This window comes from Malus domestica, chromosome 16 (genome assembly GCF_042453785.1).
Source record: "Malus domestica chromosome 16, GDT2T_hap1".
NCBI lineage: Eukaryota > Viridiplantae > Streptophyta > Magnoliopsida > Rosales > Rosaceae > Malus > Malus domestica.
Genome location: NC_091676.1, coordinates 9761541 through 9780919, shown reverse-complemented (window position 1 = coordinate 9780919; position 19379 = coordinate 9761541). Strand labels below are relative to the sequence as shown.

Here is a 19379-nt window from a genome sequence, read left to right as displayed (position 1 = left end):
ACTCGAGGGGCAACGGACTTATTTAAACCCAAAGATTGTTGAGATTCCATATATCATAAACATGTGACAAGGCTTTTTAGTTGTTGAAAAGGCTCTAAAAACATGAGGAGACGTGTTGTATTATTATTGAGCCATGTCAATTGGTATAGATAAAACTAACCATGGGGCAAGTATATTGTCAGTTTTCATAATATTAAACATATATGTGAACAATGTTAGCACATTCTTGTGGGTACTTAAAACTAGTTTAGTGAATTCTTGTATCTCAAGGGTACGTCCTAAAAGAGTTTTGTTAAAAGTGAGTATTGAACGTTAGATCATTCATTCAACATAAAAGTGCATTGAACCCATATGAAGTTTAACCATGAGCATATTGCACCATTAGGAAAACATAGGTTCGATCAAGATTTTTTACTTGGAATGACAAAAGAAAGCATGATATGAGAGTACTTTATGAAAATAGATTGCGTTAGCACTAAGCATATTAAGTATGTAATTGGTTACTAATGCCCACATCCCCTCAGCCCACAGCTTATCTCAGATCACAAACTTTGCCTTCTCGTGAAGTAGGTTTGAAGTGCACATCCGCATCGCCTCAAATTCAGCCCACTCAACCCACTTTAAAATTTTGAATTTGGGCAAAAGGTTGAATGCTTGTAGGAGTCTTAACTCAAATGAGCCCAAAGAACAGAAGTCGAGTTTAAGTCCAGTTTAAGTACAGTAAGGTTAGCACAATTTATGCCCCAATCTTTAATCATAATCCATGGATTCATATGTTTGGAACAACAAATTGAGCTTAGTTAGTCTTATCACATTCGATTTGGTTTATAGCCTTATTTTACTCCGTTGTCAAATATTTATAAAAATAATAACACGTCAAAGCGGTGTTGGGTATGTCATCTGGTCTCCATGCGCTATTACATTACTAAAAATAAAAATAAAATTTTTTCTTCAATTGTTAACATAGACTATTTAGAAATTAATTAACTACTAAGCATTTTGTTTGTTGATTTTTGTTTGAAAGCAAGCAGCAAGCAGCAACTAAAAAATTCGTATATGAAAAGCTGTAAACCAGATTAACAATCAACTTCGCAAAGTCTTGTTTTGGTTTTTGTCTTGTATGTCTAATAATATTCACTCCCTTGCCTGCGATTAATCAAGAGGGATTTGTTTAATCAAAGAGGTTTTGTCTTTGTTTTTATTTCCTTTTTTTTAATATAACTATAATATATACTAAGCCAGTTGAAATTAGGGCGAATCACACAAAAATTCGTTATAATAGTTTAGTATTAAAATTTTCGTTTATGAGAGCAGTTGCAGGTAAAAAAGATCAGAAAAATACAATTAGGTCTAAGTATTAGACGCATTAGATTTTAAATTTAATCAAAGTAAAGGTTATCTTTGGTCCTTGGCTATCTATACTAAAAAATAAAAATAAAAATCAGTGAATCGGCTTTGAAACTTGCTGCCGCGTCGGTCGCTGCTGGCGCTGCCTTGGACCCTCCGCCCTACCTAGTCAGCATCATTCACACTTTTCTTAATTCAGGTTAGCTCCTCATTTTGTTTCCCATTCCCATGGGCCCTTCTAGGCAATATTCGTCATGCATCGTTCATGCCTAGTCATTTCGCGGTTTGCTGTTTCCGTTCTAGGATCTCTTTCTTGCTTGAAGCACATAATTTACGAAAAGCATTTCAAGTGTTCTAATATAAAAAATATATTCTCTAAAAATGAGATCAATCATTTAAAGATAATTTTCACAACGCGTTATACGTTGCAAGAGTAGATACAATAAAAAAATTCAACACGTCAACTTCTCTCCTTAACTAAAAGTTAATTCGTTAATTGTTATTTATGTTATCATTCTCACGTAATCATTAACCAAAATTTTATCAAAGATATTGTTAAACAGGCTACCTAGTCAACCTTTTGGAGTCCAACACTTGAAAATCAAATGTAAACACAAGGTTTGTTTTAGAGATGGACACGTAATTTACCTTGACTAGGACTCTCTTGTATACTTGTGTATTTATACTGTAAACAGCAATGAGAAAGATTATCTCCTGCCATTCTCGACTTGTCACTGTTCTTCAACCTTATGCAATTCACTTTCCACATGGTATCAGAGCTGTCTGTTTAATCGCTCGTCTTCTGATACTAGATTTTGCTTCCGCCACGACTATACCGCCACTAGTTCTACCTCTGCCATGACTGCTACTTCCTCTTCTGCTTCACCCCTATTCGGAAATTAGACCGTTTTGCAAAATACAGCAAGGACATATAGCAGCTTGCCTTTGTACATAGAAATTTTTCGATACATTCAAAACAGATTGCATATAACGTTACTATTTTACTTAAATTGTAACAAATTTATTTATGTATTAATATACAGGACATATGACTACATTCTTTACATTTATTATAACACATAAATTGATAAATTCGTGTGACTTGTAATCTTGATACCCATACAAATTCTATTTTCCGCGTATCTATCAAGTAGGATACTACGAAGGACACACAATTGAAGTTAATGTTCAATATCAATGTGAAGCCAAGTCTTCTGTCGTTAGATGTAAAGCCAGCAGACTGCCAGAATATTATTAGATTGTGATTACTTATGCTAATCACCATCAAGTTGAATTTATTATTCATCTTCCTTAATCAACGGAAATTATATATTTTGGACGTCGACCACTAGGGTCTTACGTATGTATGCTTCATTCCTTTATTCCTACCCTGTATGCTACGTACATCAACAAGTATAGTTGGAATATAAAAGAAGAAGAAATTCGATTTATCAAGGTAGGGTTTCTACAGTCAAAGTCATGCGTTCTGCCTCGTCCCAACCCAAAGTCATGCGTGCACTAAATTGTGATTTATCATGTTAAAATCAACAAATATTTGCCTGAACTCAATTGTGATTGTGCATCAAAATAGCCAAATCAAACCACACTACGAGTGTTTTTTTTTTTTTTTTGTATCTTTTCGGTTTCATAACTTGTAAAAATTAGGTCTGGTTTGGGACGTGCTTATATGAAAATCACTTAATTCGAACCAAATCAACTAAGTTAAATTTATTAGGTTTTGGCACTAGAGAATTATTTATTGATTTAAAAAATTTAAAATCATCTACAAATTAATATCAATGTTTAAATATAATTATAAAACTAGTTTTTGCTTTGATGAAATTATTAAAATTATTGTCTTGATAACTTTGGCTTCTTTAGAATATATAGGACAAAAAAAAAAATTTCAAACTGTAGAATTATTACGCTTCACTCAACACACTATTATTAGAAACTGAAACATATAAGTATGATTGAGCTAAATTACTAAAACAAGTTAAAAATATTGAGTTCAGACCTAACCGATACACCGCCCTAATAAAACAATCCACAATTAGTGATTTTGTTTTGGGTTGGTTTCTCTGTCGCGTTTAAGGTGAAATCGATCTAAATCAAATCACAAATTAAGAACTTCGGACTGAATATTTTGATATTTCCTCGATCTACCTACCAAGATGCCCTGGACTAAATGTAGCAAATTTGAATGAAACAGATTTAATAATTTGGTCCCTAAGCACTAGATAGTTCTGCTTAAACAAAACACTATAACAAACTTTGTTAGACTTCGTATTAGGTATATCAAAATTCAAAAGTATACAAAAAAGGTAAGTAAAATAGCAGCGTGCTTAATATCATGGCGAAGAATACTAAACGCCCACGGTATATAATCACAATCAACCAGTATATACACGCAGTAGCAGTTAGTTTTACCTCGTAATGTCACTCTCCTCCGGTATCTCACTTCCCCAACCCTTTTTGTTTGGTTTATCACCACCACACCGACCCATTACCCCGCTTATTATATACAAACAACGATCGAATACTAACGTGAATCCGACGGACCATGTTTATACAAAATAATTCAAGTGTTATTACATTTTTTTTCTAATATATACGATATTACCTATAGCAAAGATCTGAATCTATTCCTTTAATTTCTATAACAAGATGGTCCTAAATAAACTACTAAGCATCTTCTTGATTACAACATGATTAGATTCATATATGAAAAGCTGAAAACCAGATTATCAATCAATTTCGAAAAGTCTTGTTATGGTTTTTGTCTTTTATGGACACATGTCAACAAACTCTTGTTTTAGTTTTGTTTTAATTTACACTAAGTCGGTTGAAATGAGCGAATTATGTAGATAGCTAATTATAAAAATTGGATATCAAATTTTATCATTCATGAGTGAACTTACAAATGAAAAAACCAAAAAAAACAATTAAAGTGTAGTATTAGATGTACGGATAATGTTAGAAATATCAAATTTTTTAAACTAAATTTTCAAATCAAATGATATGTCACCAATAGAAAATAAGCACGTTAATAATCTAATCATCAACATCCATATCATTTAGTTTACAACATTTAGTTTATAAATTTGGTCTCCTATCATTACCCTTAGGCATTCAATTTAATCAAGTAAAAGTATGTCTTTGGTGTTAGTCATTTACCACAACGGTGAAAATGTGTTGAGCCATTACATTACAACTTGAGTATGAACCTCGTTGGTAACTAATATAACATCTAATCTAACAAAATATATTTGACCAAAAAAAAAATCAGTCTTTGGTCTCTGGCTACCTAAATTTAAAAATGAAAATGGAAGTAAATTTCAGTGAATACGCAATCAAACTTTCTGCCGCGTCGCTCACTGCTGACGCTGGCCGGACGCCTCCGCCCTACTCAGTCAGCCCATTCATACTTCTCTTTATTCGGGTTAGGTCCTCATTTAGGTTGCCTTAAATGTTTGTTTCCCATTCCCATGGACCTTTAAGGCAAATATTCGTCATGCGCCGTTCATGCTAAGAGCATCTCTACTCCCACTGCCATTTTTGAATAGGGATGTGATATTCACACACTATTTTTTACTTCCTATACATTTTTTTAATTTTCAATCGTCAGATCAGATGAATTGAATAATATAAAAGGACATAAATTAATAAGGGGTGCGTGAAAAGTAAAAGGTGTGTGTGTGGATAGCACACCCTTTTTGAATACTCATTTAAAGACTTAAAAAGAATCTTTGTGTCCCTAATGGACTATTACCTTCAATGAGAGAGTCCTTGTAATATAATCCCTAAATTTGAGGTTTTTACCGTTTTATGTGATAATTTGATTAGGTTCACATTTTTTTTGTGTTAACATTTTTTAAATTAATTTAACATTACGTTCTCGTAAAATATTTTAGTGAACATTTTAACAAAAAAAAAATTCAAATTCTGACACCAAGTTTTTCCTTCACAAAAACGTAACTAGAATGAATGAATTGAGTACGAGTGAACTGAGTATAAGAGATGAAGTTTTGGTAAGTTTTGGTCAAATAATTTAGTATTTATAGGAATAATGAGAGAACAACATGAGGGAGTAACCCGAATTGAAACTATTAATCTTTCTATGGAGGAAATATGAAAAGATAAAAATAAAAATAAAATTGAAAACCAACATGAGAGAATAACCTAAATTGAAACGATTATTGAATTGAAACTGTTGATCTTTCAATGGTAAAAAAATTTGAAAAGCAAGAATCAATATGGACCTTCTATTTTAAACTATTGAAAAGGAAAGAAAAAAAAAAGACAAGGCCATGTGATTGGGATCCACGCTTGTTTTTTCACTTAAATTGTCGTATTTGGTCCACCATTTCCGTCCCTATAAAGTCTCTATATTTGTTTTATATGTGGGTACATACACCAAGTATCCGGCGAATCCTTATACTTTAGGGACTTACTTCCCGATCTATTGGAGATTCATTTTGTCTCTATATTTGTTTTACACTCATTTTATACAATGGTTTTCCCTATATAGGGATTCCATTGAATATGCTCTAAGGTTCTGTTGTTCTATTTGTTTTGGTCTCTTTTTTGCGTCTCTTCTCTAATTTTTGGACATGTGCTCATCTAGTAAGGAAGAAAGTCGGAAAAAGATCCCAGCCTCCTTTTCCTGGGGATCCTAAGGATCTCGTGATCGTGACCGTTCATTGTATATCATGCGGTCAATTTTCGTTAAGTACTATTTATATTTAATTTTAAATTTTGAATTTTGAAATGATTTCTGACCGTACGATGTACAATGAATAATCACAATCACAGAAATCTTAAGATCCCCAAGAAAGGATTCGATAACAGAAAATCAAGACAGTCGTCCACAGACAGGCAGACCAGACAATGAAAGAGTCAAAGCCAAGGAGGAAAATGCAAGAATTGACACTGTTAATTTTTAATAAAAAAATTAATAATAACTAAAACCAAAATAAAAGATAAACTAAGCAACACAGCAGTGCTCTAGTGCTTCGGGACCAAAATAAAAGAATTGACACTGTTAATTTCTACACATGTCAATTTCTTCAAAAAAGTCAACACGCTAATTTCTTATTTATAATATCATTCTCACATGTATAATAGGGAGCGAAAGGATATACAGTTTCATTGTACTAACCATGATTGAGGATAATCCTGCATATTCGTGTCAACTGTTTTTAAATTTCAAGAAACGGATCATGGGCCAATTCCAACAACATCAATACTGTTCTCATTTGGTCATTGTTCAATCTATTAGATGTGAGGTTTTAATACAAAATATTTTGGTATTAGTTAGAATGGGGTAATTCTATTTAAAGGGTTTGTTCTCAAGCCTTTTGGCCGATGTGGGATAAAGGAATTCTAACACTCTCCCACACTTGAAACCTCATTTTATGGGTTACACGTGAAGTTCCACACATTGGCAACCATGTGGAGCCAAGCCGGGGCTCACCTGTTCGCACAGGGCCAATGGGGACCCACCCATTCACTTGGCATCTCTTGGTCTATGTTGAGCTAAGTTAGGGCTCACCCATTCAAGTGGGGTCAAGGGGGACACACATGTTCATGTGGATGTACGGGACCGTCCCCTGGCTCTGATACCATCTTAAATTTCAGGTAGACGGGTCATGGGCCCACTCCAACAACATCGATATTATCCCCACTTGGCCACCTACTCAATCCGTCAGATGTGAGGTTTTAATACAAAAAGATCTCGGTATTAGTTAAAGTGAGATAATTTTATTTAAATGGCTTGTTCTCAAGCCTTTTGGCCGATGTGAGACAGAGAAATTCTAACAATTATCAACAAAATACCAAGCAGCAATTGATCGCCCAGTTGCCCTTTTTTATTTTTCAGATTAAAGCCATCACAAAAAGATAACGGATGGAGTTATAGTCTACATTGTTTGCCTTGCTTTTGGTCATTTCAAATTCAAATGATGATAACATTAATCACTAACCAGAAATTTTAACTAAGATATAATGAAAATTACATAAAGTTTGAGAAATTAGACCGTTTTACAAAAGGAAATACAATACAGACATATAGCAACTTCCTTTTTTACAAAGTAATTTTTAGTTATATTCCAAATACGACCACATAACGTTACTCTTTTATTTAAATTATAACACGTAAATAAGGACATATCAACTGAGTTCTTCACCTTTATTATAACACATAAATTGATACATCGTGTGACTTGTAATCCCGATACCCCCAAAAATTCTACTTTCTACGTAGAACACGGCCCGGAGCACCAAGTATAATAATACAATTGGTTGGAAATTTTTGTTTCATGTTTCCAACTAATTGCATTATTACATTTCATGTAATGGGCCGTGTTCCTGTCACAGTAAAAAATCTCTTCACACCACTACAAAGGTCACACAATTGAAGTTAATGTTTAATATCCATGTGAAGCCAAGTTCTTTTGTTGTTAGCCAGACGGCCAAAGTATTATGGCACGTTTGAATATGCTTTTAAAATGACTGAAAGCGTTTATGATGAAAATATTTTTAGAACTAATCATTAGTAAAGATGCAAGTAAATCATGGGAAATCACTTAAAGTGCTTCTTGCATAAAGCACTTTGAGATTACTTCTGCTAAGCCCCATCAAATTGAATTTATCATTCATCTTCCTTAATCAACGCAAATTGTATATACATATATATATATATATATATATATATGTACATATATGTGTGTGTGTATTGGACGTCGACCCAATGTATGCATGCTTCATACCTTGATTCCTTTATTCCTTTCTTGTATGCTACGTACATTACCAACAAATATAGTTGAAATATATATAAAAGAAGAAGAAATTCAATTTATCAAGGTAGGGTTTATACAGTCAAATTCATGCGTTCTGCCTCATCCGAATCCTTGTAAGAAATTGTAGTCGTTCAATCCTTAAATTCATGCACTAGATTGTGATTTTATCATGTAAAAACCAACATAAACTGCCTGAACTAAATTGTGATTTTGCATCGCCACCAAACAAACACGCACTCCGAGTGTTTATTTTTTATTTTTTTCCGGTTTTAAAACTTGTAAAAATTTGGTCGGGTTTGGGACGTGCCTATGTGAAAATCACTTAATTTGAACCAAGTCAACTAAGTTAAATTTATTTGGTTTTGGCACTAGACATTTTATTGATTGATTTTGACAATCTAAAAAATCATCTACAAATTATTTTCAACGTTTAAATATAATTATATAGCTAGTTTATTTCTTTGATGAAATTGTTAAAAATTATTGTCTTGATAATTTTGTCTTCTTTACAATATAAACCTCCACTTCGCCGTCTAAAATAATTTGATTTTCACGTATAACACAACAATTTACCTAGTATCAATTGGTCAATTAGTATCATAGAATTTTGAAAAAAAAATTATTTGAAAATTTCATCCATCAATGCCCATGAACGTTAAATCAATTTGAAATTTTAATTCTTATGGAATTTACATTTATTAATGGTGGATCTAGCCCTATTTTCCGGCTCATTGGGGATGAAATTTTTCGCTAAGGCTAGAAATGTGGTAGCCTCATGGAGGATAAAGCTCACATTAGGGATGCTCTTAGTTAATCATTGCAACAGTTAATTAGAGCAACTCTAGCCCAAATTTATAGGCTGGTCCAAAGCCTAAAAAATAGGCTGGCACCATGAAAAACTCTCCAGCCGAGCAAAATAGGCCAGGCCACAGCCCAAGCTCGTATGTAAGCTGGCTCAAAATGTGCTGAGTGATGTACCGGCCTATCTGACATCAGCAAAGCCCACATTTTTTTTTTGCGTCCGATGCGTGGGCGCGCATTCCTGACAGAAAACAAACGACGGGGCACTTCGTCTTAGGCCCACTAAAGGGGCGTGGGGCTTGGCCACGTGGTGCGTCTTCGGCTGTTGGATTTCCAACGATAAAAAAAATTTGAAATTCAAACCCAACTGCTAGCGACATGGCAACATCTGGGCCGTCCAATTCCTAGATCAACGGTCCACGATTTTGGACCAAAAAACATAATAAAAAAATGGAAAATGTCATCATTATTACCGTTGGCCACATGTCCAATTCTGGGCTATTGGATTTCAATTTTTTCAAATCCAATGGTACAAATTAATTAACTTAATAAAAATTATTAAAAATTGTTTAAAAATACAGAAAAAAAATTTATTATTTTTTTCTGTAAATACATAACCATCATCTTCCACCTTACACCACATTTCAATATGAACCAAAGCTTTCATATACTTTTGTGTGCAAAAAATGGCTACTTGTTATGTTGTGTGAATGCTGGGTTCAAATTACTCACGACCCGATTACATGTAATGAGATGCAGTTGCGAGAACTGTGAAGTAGAATTACTACAGCGTTTTGCGAGAGGCTTGGAGAACACGCAAGAAGTAGTCAAGGTCTTCAAGGTCGTTGGAAAAAACTTAACAACTCGCTTACTAGTTGGAAAAACGCCCTCTCTCAGGCTTCCTCTAATCTTAGTAGTGGGAGAAATTTAGCGGATTAGGTGATAATATTTTAATTAATTTATTTGTATTCCACCCGCATCAATATTTTAATTTATTTATTTGTATTACACCCGTATTTTGTAATATTGTCTTATCCCACATTTTATAGACATTTCAAGCATAACCATGGTACAATGCGAACAACAAAAACAAATCATTCACCATATGGGAATGTTGGAATGTTGTCCAAGATTGTCCCAGATACAAACTTGTGCCAACTGGTCCAAAAGTTGTCATGCACGGCATCCCTCTACATAGTTCGCCATAAGCAGACCCGACCCAACATGAAGATGACACATTTGAAGAGCGGGAAGGGATGCCTTAAGCAGTGCGGGAGCTGACTTGTTGGTCCCTAAGGATTCAAGGTAAAAAGGCGGCAAAGAAAAAAAATGAAGTTCTTCCAAGAATGACTACACAAAATATATGGACGAATTTGCTCGCCAAGGTGAACTGTCCATGGCGCGGGAAACGGCTAGATATGAGGCAAAAACTGCGACTATGCAAGCAATCTTAGTAGCTACCGAGAGACGTGATGCGGCTAATGAGAGACAAAGAGAAGTACTTAATCGAGAAATGGAGATGCTTAGAGAAGAAATGATGGCTCAAGCAGATCGTGACACTATGAACAAGCCTCTAGTAGGAATGTCTTCTAATTCTAAATATTTTTGGACATTGGAAAAAGAGGACGTGGTGCGAATGAGGCGTGCAAAAAACGAGGGAACAAGTGTAGGGGTTCTAGCTACACATATCCTAGCAACGAAGATCCTAGCACCACATATCCTAACTCCTCAGACTTTTTATATAATTTCTAATTTATTTTTAGTACTTTATGTAATTTCGTATTTATTTTTAGTAATTTATGTAATTTCTTATTTATTTATAGTACTTTATGTAAATTCTTATTTATTTGTAGTACTTTATGTAATTTCTTATTTATTTGTTGTACTTTATGTAATTTCTTATTTATTTGTAGTAATTTATGTAATTTCCTATTTAAAGACACCAAATAAAATTACATAAATACACTAAAATAAAATTACATAAACACACCAAATAAAATTGCATAAACACACACCAAATAAACTTACATAAACACACCAAATAAAATTACATAAACTCACCAAATAAACTTTAAAAAAACACACCAAATAAAGTTACATAAACTCACCAAATAAAACTTTAAAAAACCCACCAAATAAACTAAGAACTTTATTATTCGGCCACAAGCTCCTTTTAAGTTTCTTCACCTTGTTCCAATCCCCACAAATGCTCAATCAAGTCACTTTGATGGCTTAAGTGCATGTATGGTCGTTGCATTGAAGTGTACTGATCAATGATCAGTTGATTGTAACGTCCCTCCATATCCAATGACTCATGTTGCACGGGATTTGCGATGCGGTCATGAGCACAATATATACGTATTCTGGAATTATTCATCGTGTCCCGCTCATATTCATTGATGGCATCATAATCATACTCATCTTCCACAATCATGTTGTGGAGAATGATACAAGTCATCAAGATGGATCGAAGAGCCTCGACATCAAAGAATATGGCAATAGCCTTGACAATCACCCAACGAGCTTGCATGATACCAAAACAACGCTCCACATCCTTCCTACACCCCTCTTAACATCTTGCGATGTGTTTTTCCTTTTCACTTTGTGGATGTGGCACTGTTTTGACAAATGCTATCCACCTTGGGTAAGTGTCGTCTGCTAGGTAGTATGCTTCTTCGTATTTATGTCCATTAACCCAATAAGTGACTTTCGGTGCTTTTTCTTGCAACACCTCGTGGAACACTGGAGATTGGGTAAGGACATTGAGGTCATTTTGAGCTCCTGGAACACCAAAAAAAGCATGTCAAATCTATGTATCAAATGATGTCACTGCTTAAAAAATGATACTTTTGGCTCATTTTCTATCGCCATAAGCTCACACTTGGACATTTTTTCCATATCTAGTGCATACAGTCGATACTTCCAATCATGCCAGGAAAGCCTCGCATCTCACCCTTCTTCAAAAGCTTTCGTAGGTCCATTGTCGTGGGTTTTCGGAGGTACTCATTGTTGTAAAGGGCTTCGATTGCGAAGCAAAACCATCATCAGGGACTCTAGAACAATTTATTTTCCCATCCTTGCTATCTCATCCATAGAATAAGGATTTGCTAAGAGGTGGTAAAGTGAGAGATTTTTCAGGTGTGAAATCCCATTGTATTCTAGGAGTCAAGGATTCTCTGGGAATTCTAGATCGAAGAAGAGGTAGAAATTGTTTAGTAAAGACGGAAACAATTCGAAACAGTGGGACACGCATACTGGGTGAAGAGTTGAGTAAGCGAACTGAGGGCTTTATTCATTATCAATTGTGTGTATGTTGCTGTTGTTATTGTTGTGCAGAAAATCTCAGTTTGAGGTGATTGAGATTACAACAAATATGAAATCATCCCTCACGGTTGTAGTGCTATGTATGTCCCTTAAATGCAAGAACTGATTTGTGACTCGAAGAAAGCTCTTGCAGGGTTCGTTTGCTTGGTGTCAAACGAATTTCACTCTAAAAACAAAATAAAATTCTTTCTTCTCAATCAAACTATTTTATGAGTCATCAGAAAATCACAAGAATTGATAGTCGCTACTACTTTCCAAACATCAAACCAAATAAAATTAATCTTTAATAAAAAGTACTAACTGAAACTTTAGTCCCAAAACAGAGTAATTTGTTGAGCGTTTTTCTCAGAGCATCTTACACTTTCATATCATTATCATGAGTCTTTGTGGTGCTTGTCATTTGAGAGTCGATCAAAGCCTAAATCCTTCTTTGGTGCTTTTCATATGCTTCGGTTCCATTGGCTTCATAGGGATTATTTTCTCCATCCATGTCTTTGAGGAAAAATGAAAAATACAATATGAGAGTCAAATTTATATATGAATAAGAAGCAAGTAAACTATAAATGATTAATATATATATATATATATATATATATATCCTATACCTGATTCGTTGCTTAACTTCTCCAGGATAAACTATAGAGAAAACGCAGTACAACTATGGAGAAAACGAACTCCTATAAGAGCTTGTTTTCAAGTTTCAACTAGACAGAATCCAAGTTCAACCAGAGCTGGCTTGGAATGAAGTGAACAAGCAGTACAACGATGAAGAAAATTTTGGAAGAAGTTTGCTTATGTTGGCAACCCAACAGTCACAGAAAGAATTCTATTTTGGATTTGCAGACCTCGTTAACCCAACAATCAGATTATTTTGGATTTTTAAAAATTTTAAATGTTAAATAAAAAGTTAACAGAATTTGAGATTAAGTTAAGTTAAATGATATGTGTCAAAAATATTAGCAATGAGGAGATACACAAAAAGGGACAGTAGACCTAGAACCTTGATTAAAGGGTGATGACAACTTAATATTGAATGCTTGCATGATTATCTTATATACGTATAATTTGAACTCGAAATCTCACCCTAGAGGACAACACTATAAATAATTTTATATATAATTTCATTCATAGTAATATTAGGGAAATCATATATTTATATTACATGTGTGTACGGTGTATTATATGATGTAATAAATAATTTATATAATTATTAATCAAAGAGAGTTCATTAATTAACGTATTAAATATATATCATTTGTCACATCAAATGATAAAAGTAGTAAAATAATAACAAAATAAAGTGCATCACATGTACGTCTGTGTATGAGTAGTGCGATGAGAGAGAAAGTGAGAGCACATCAAATCCCCGCCGAGTGTTGCTCGCTCATTTTCTACGCTCTTCTCTCATGCTCAACTTTGGAGATATATTGTCTGTGCTTCCATTTTTACACTTTTTTCATCTTTTTCTGTTTTGTTTTATGTGATTACGGTTCAATCAAATTAATATTTTATATTTTTATTATTTTTTGTTTTATTATTTTGATAAAAAAATTAATATAAAATATTGACATAACTCAAACGTAATCACACAAATAAAAAGAGATAGAAAGAGTATGGGAATGGAATGACAGACAATTCACCTCCGTTAACTTTTCCGTATTCCAAGTTGTCTTCGTGTTCTTTTCACCCTCATGTTTTTTTATCCCTTCTGCTACTGCATGCTACCTTCCTCTTCCTTTTCCTCGTCCTCCTCTCTTACATATACCCATCCACCCCTCGTATTTTAATCCCAAAATATATTCGGACCCCCCATTTGTCTTTCTTTGTGCTAATTAGTTTCCTACTTTGTTGAATAGTTGAATCAACCAAACTTTGAATATCTGTGAGAAGCATCTGAAAATGAACGGTCATCACCACGAGGAAGGGATGCTTACTTCCTCGGAGTACAACTCCGACACCGAGTCCACTCAGTCCACCGGGCCAGGGGGCAGCATCGAGTTCGAAAGACGAGCTTTCAGCGGCCCCCTGGGAACGCCAAACAGCGCCAACCACGCCCCGACCACGTCCTCCAATTCCAACCGGGCGTGGAGGCGGATTAAGAGCGCCAAGTTCGACAAGTCCGGCGGTACGGATAAGACTACTGGTAATACTTCCGACCAAAACGACGATGATACCTACGTGGAGATCACTCTCGACATCCGAGACGACTCCGTCGCCGTCCACAGCGTCCAGGCCGCCGGTGGAGCCAGTAACGAAGATCCCGAGCTGGCTCTGCTCGCCAAGCGGACACTGGAGGGGAAGAAGTCGTCATCTTTCCGGTCATCGCTTTTGCGGAACACGTCGTCGCACATCCGGCAGGTCTCTCAGGAGCTGAAGCGGCTGGCTTCCTTCAGCAAGAGGCCCTCCAACGCGAAGCGTTTCGATCGGACCAAGTCAGCAACCGCCCACGCCTTGAAGAGCCTCAAGTTCATCACCACCAAGACCGGCGCCGGCGCCACCTCCGGCTGGGCCGCCGTAGACAAGCGCTACGACGAGCTCACCGCCAAATCCAACTGGCTCCTCCCCTCTTCCCTCTTTGGCGAATGCATAGGTCTGATCATCTCTCTTTTACCTACGAATGAATAAATCATAGGATTAAAACGACAGAAACAAGAGCAGGATTAGGAAGGAGTGTAAAAATCACTACGTTAATTAATTAGTCAATTGTGAAAGCTAAATTAGTTAACGCGGTTTAAATTACTTTGCAGGTATGAACAAGGAGTCCAAGGAGTTTGCCGGAGAGCTTTTCCGGGCACTTGCTCGGAGGCGGAACATAACCGGCGATATCATCAACAAGGCGCAACTTAGAGAATTCTGGGAGCAAATCTCCGATGAAAGTTTTGATTCCAGACTCCAAACATTCTTTGACATGTACTACACTAACACTTGGACATTACACAAACCATTTAATTTATTAGGCTTCTTAATTAATCTAATCTAGTCATTAAATTAAATATTAAGTAGAATTAATGTGTGTGTAAATGCAGGGTGGATAGAGACGCCGATGGAAGAATCACTGAAGAAGAAGTCACAGAGGTAGGCGACCCGCCATTTACGGATTACTGCCGGCCACATTTCTTAATTTTTAATTAACTTTAAGCGCCGGGCTAAATATTCTTGGAATTATGTAATCGAGTTTTAACTTGCCGATGACATTTCTTTAAGTGCTAATAACAGTTTCCTAAATTGATCGTATATATGTGTTGCAGATTATAAGCATGAGTGCTTCTGCAAACAAGCTCTCAAACATTCAGAAACAAGCAAAGGAATATGCAGCTCTGATCATGGAAGAACTAGACCCGGACAATGTCGGCTACATCATGGTTCAAAATTTGGAAACTCTGTTGCTGCAAGCTCCGGTTGGCCAATCTGTGAGCGTAAACGAAAGCCGGGTTTTGAGTCAGCTTCTGAGTCAGAAGCTGAAGCCGACGCAGGAGAACAACCCAATCCGAAGATGCTACCAGAGAACTAAGTACTTCTTCCTTGATAACTGGCAGAGAGTCTGGGTTATGATGCTCTGGCTCGGCATAGTTTCTGGTTTGTTTGTGTACAAGTTTGTGCAGTACCGCGAAAGAGAGGAGGCATTCGAGGTGATGGGATATTGTGTCTGCATTGCCAAAGGAGGAGCTGAGACTCTCAAGTTTAACATGGCCTTGATCCTTCTTCCCGTCTGCCGGAACACAATTACTTGGCTCCGAAACAAGACCAAATTAGGCGTTGCCGTCCCGTTTGATGACAACTTAAATTTCCACAAGGTAGTAACAAAAACAAAATGTCACTTTCTCATTCGGAGAATCCGATAGTGTCTCCAAAATCGAGTGTGAAATTGAATTGGTCTTGTAGATCATTGCGGTTGGAATCATTGTTGGAGTTGGACTACACGTGGGGGCGCATTTGACGTGCGATTTTCCACGGATTATACATGCGACTGAAGATGAGTACGAGGACTTGAAACCTTACTTCGGCGAGGAGCAGCCTGGGAACTACTGGTGGTTCGTGAAGGGAGTGGAAGGGTGGTCAGGTATTTTGATGGTGGTATTGATGGCCATAGCCTTCACGTTGGCAACTCCTTGGTTCAGAAGAAACAAGCTCAACTTGCCAAAGCCGCTCAAGAAGCTCACAGGCTTCAACGCCTTCTGGTATTCCCACCACCTGTTTGTCATTGTCTATGCTCTCCTCATTGTCCATGGCATCAAGCTCTACCTCACCAAGGAATGGTATCATAAAACGGTGAGTCATTTGCACTCGAGTTCGAATTCTTCTCCCTGTAAATTAAAATAATTTAGAATATCCGTCAAAAGAAGACCGTCAGTTCCTTAAGGTACGTAATTGAGTTGCATGATTTTGAGAGTGGATTTACTTCTTTTGGTGGCAGACATGGATGTATTTGGCGGTTCCGGTCGTCCTCTACGCTTGCGAAAGGTTGATTAGAGCTTTTAGGTCAAGCATCAAGCCAGTCAAGATTCTCAAGGTACTTAATTAGTTGATTAATTTTTGCTTACCTAGCTATTTAGCTCAAATTCTATAATCAAATTCTTAATTATCTGACACATTGTTATGAACATTATTGAAGGTTGCTGTTTATCCTGGAAATGTTCTTGCACTGCACATGTCGAAACCTCAGGGCTTCAAATACAAGAGCGGGCAGTACATGTTTGTCAACTGCGCTGCGGTTTCTCCTTTCGAATGGTAAACACTCGTACATTTTGTGCACACCATCTTCTAATCATGCCCGATTAAACATACTAATTATGTTCTAATCATATCGACAGGCACCCGTTCTCCATTACCTCATCACCAGGAGATGACTACCTAAGCGTCCACATTCGAACACTGGGCGATTGGACGCGGCAGCTCAAAACTGTTTTCTCCGAGGTTCGTTTAAAAATTTCTAATCACAACTTGTTCATGTTAAAGTTTCTTGCTACAAACCCTCCAAAACTTGTGTATGATCTCACTAATTAATTGTTTGTGTTGGTTAATTAGGTATGTCAGCCACCAACTGGTGGGAAGAGCGGCCTACTCAGAGCTGATATGCAAGGAGGAAACAATCCTAGGTACATTTTTAATTCGACATACATACCTTAAAAACAAAAGAAGGATTTAATTAAAATTGAGTAATGTGGATTGATTTGTTAATTAATTCGTGTTGCAGCTTCCCTAAGATACTGATAGACGGTCCATACGGAGCACCGGCACAGGACTACAAGAAATACGACGTTGTATTGCTTGTAGGGCTCGGAATCGGAGCAACTCCCATGGTGAGCATTGTGAAGGACATTATCAACAACATAAAGATGAAGAGCAGGGAAGACGATGATTCGGAGTCCGCCCTAGAAAGCGGCAGGGCCACTCCGAATGCCCCGAGCCATAACAACAGCAGCAGTGGCAAGAACAAGAGCAACAAAGGGTTCAAGACCAGAAAGGCCTACTACTATTGGGTGACGCGAGAACAAGGCTCGTTCGAGTGGTTCAAGGGGATTCTGAACGAGGTGGCGGACATGGACGAGAAGGGTGTGATCGAGATTCACAACTACTGCACCAGTGTGTACGAGGAAGGGGATGCCAGGTCAGCCCTCATTGCCATGCTCCAGTCCCTCCACCACGCCAAGAACGGCGTCGATGTGGTGTCGGGCACACGTGTCAAATCCCACTTCGCCAAGCCCAACTGGCGCCAAGTTTACAAGGATATCGCTCGCCGCCATCCGGATAGCCGAGTGGGTGAGTACAAAAGAAGCTTCTTCCTCACCAACCTCACCCACCTTCTCTTGACCACCACTTCATGCTTTGAAAATCCATAATCTAACTAAATTAGAATAACACAGTCACTCGTACGTTGACGTATCATAACTGATTTCTAATCGTTGATGTAAGCGAGTTCTATTTTAGACACACATTCATCACCGATTAAGAATCCATGCCGCCCTCTTAATTAAGTCCAACGTTGTTAATCATAATCTTTGCATCATTAATTTTAATCGTGACAAAATTGATGGTTATGTATGCAGGGGTGTTTTACTGTGGGGCACCAGCACTAACAAAGGACCTCAAGGAATTGGCGTTGTACTTTTCACACAAGACCACCACGAAGTTCGACTTCCACAAAGAGAATTTCTGATTAATTATACTAAGTAGAGTGATTAAAGAAGGAGAGAGAGAGAGAGAGAGAGAGAAATAGAGAGATTATAGCCTGTAATTATCATTAGTTGATCTAATGCTTATGTAAGTGCAAGGTCTTAAATGCCGATAATATTGGCGATATTTCGCCGATATTATCAGTTTTTCACATTACTGATATTTTAATGGTTATCTAATTGGTTTTCGTCAAAATATAGCGATATTATCGATAATATCGCGATATTATCAATATTATCGATAATATCGCTTTCTCCGTCGTCAGAACGGCAACCGAGCTCTGTCGTCCCAGCTGCCAAGATCTGCGCCTCTCTCTGCCAAGATCTGCGCCTCTCACAGGTGGTGATGGTGCTCGCCGGAGTGTGCGCCACTGTGGTGGAGGTCACGGTGGGGTAGGTGTGGTGTGTCTCCCCTCCGCTCGCTTGCTCCCTGTTTGTTCTTTCTGCGGTGGTGAACGAAGGACTTCTGCTGTTGTGCAGTGCAGCAGATCGAACTAATTTGAGCTTCACACTAACCCAGAGAGAGAGATCCGAGACTTACCTAACCAGAAAATCAAAGAAGACTCGCCGGAGAGTTTATGGGCTCCGCCATTCTCGCAGAGTCGGGAGAGAGAAGACTGATGATGTGTGATGATGGTGGTGTCCTCGAGCTGCTCGAGTCGAGCAGATGGTGCTGCTGCGTGTGTGTGTGTGGTCACGGCAAGAGAGGGAGAGAGGTAAAAGGGTTTCGAGAGCGAGAGACAGTGCAGAGAACAGAGAGAGAGAGTCGAAGTGAGTGAGAGAAGGAAATGGGGTCTCGGGGTAGGGGAGAGAGACAGAGAAACGTGAGGAGTGCTGGGGGCTGCCACGTGGCAGCCTGAGAAGGTTTCAAAATCCAGATATAGAATTCATATTGAATTAGGATTAAAGGACTACTTTGATAGTTCCAAATACA

The 19379-nt window shown here is 37.2% G+C and overlaps 1 protein-coding gene across 1 annotated transcript; it reads left to right on the top strand.

The window, feature by feature from the left end:
* Nucleotides 1-13948: 13948 nt before the first annotated feature.
* LOC103433139 (respiratory burst oxidase homolog protein D-like) lies at nucleotides 13949-18641 on the top strand. Its single transcript, XM_008371371.4, has 11 exons — nucleotides 13949-14862; nucleotides 15020-15182; nucleotides 15299-15347; nucleotides 15521-16066; nucleotides 16155-16541; nucleotides 16687-16782; nucleotides 16885-17000; nucleotides 17084-17186; nucleotides 17298-17368; nucleotides 17467-18032; nucleotides 18320-18641. The coding sequence occupies exons 1-11, from the start codon at nucleotides 14172-14174 to the stop codon at nucleotides 18427-18429; spliced, it is 2898 nt and encodes a 965-aa protein (XP_008369593.1). The 5' UTR covers nucleotides 13949-14171; the 3' UTR covers nucleotides 18430-18641.
* Nucleotides 18642-19379: the final 738 nt, after the last annotated feature.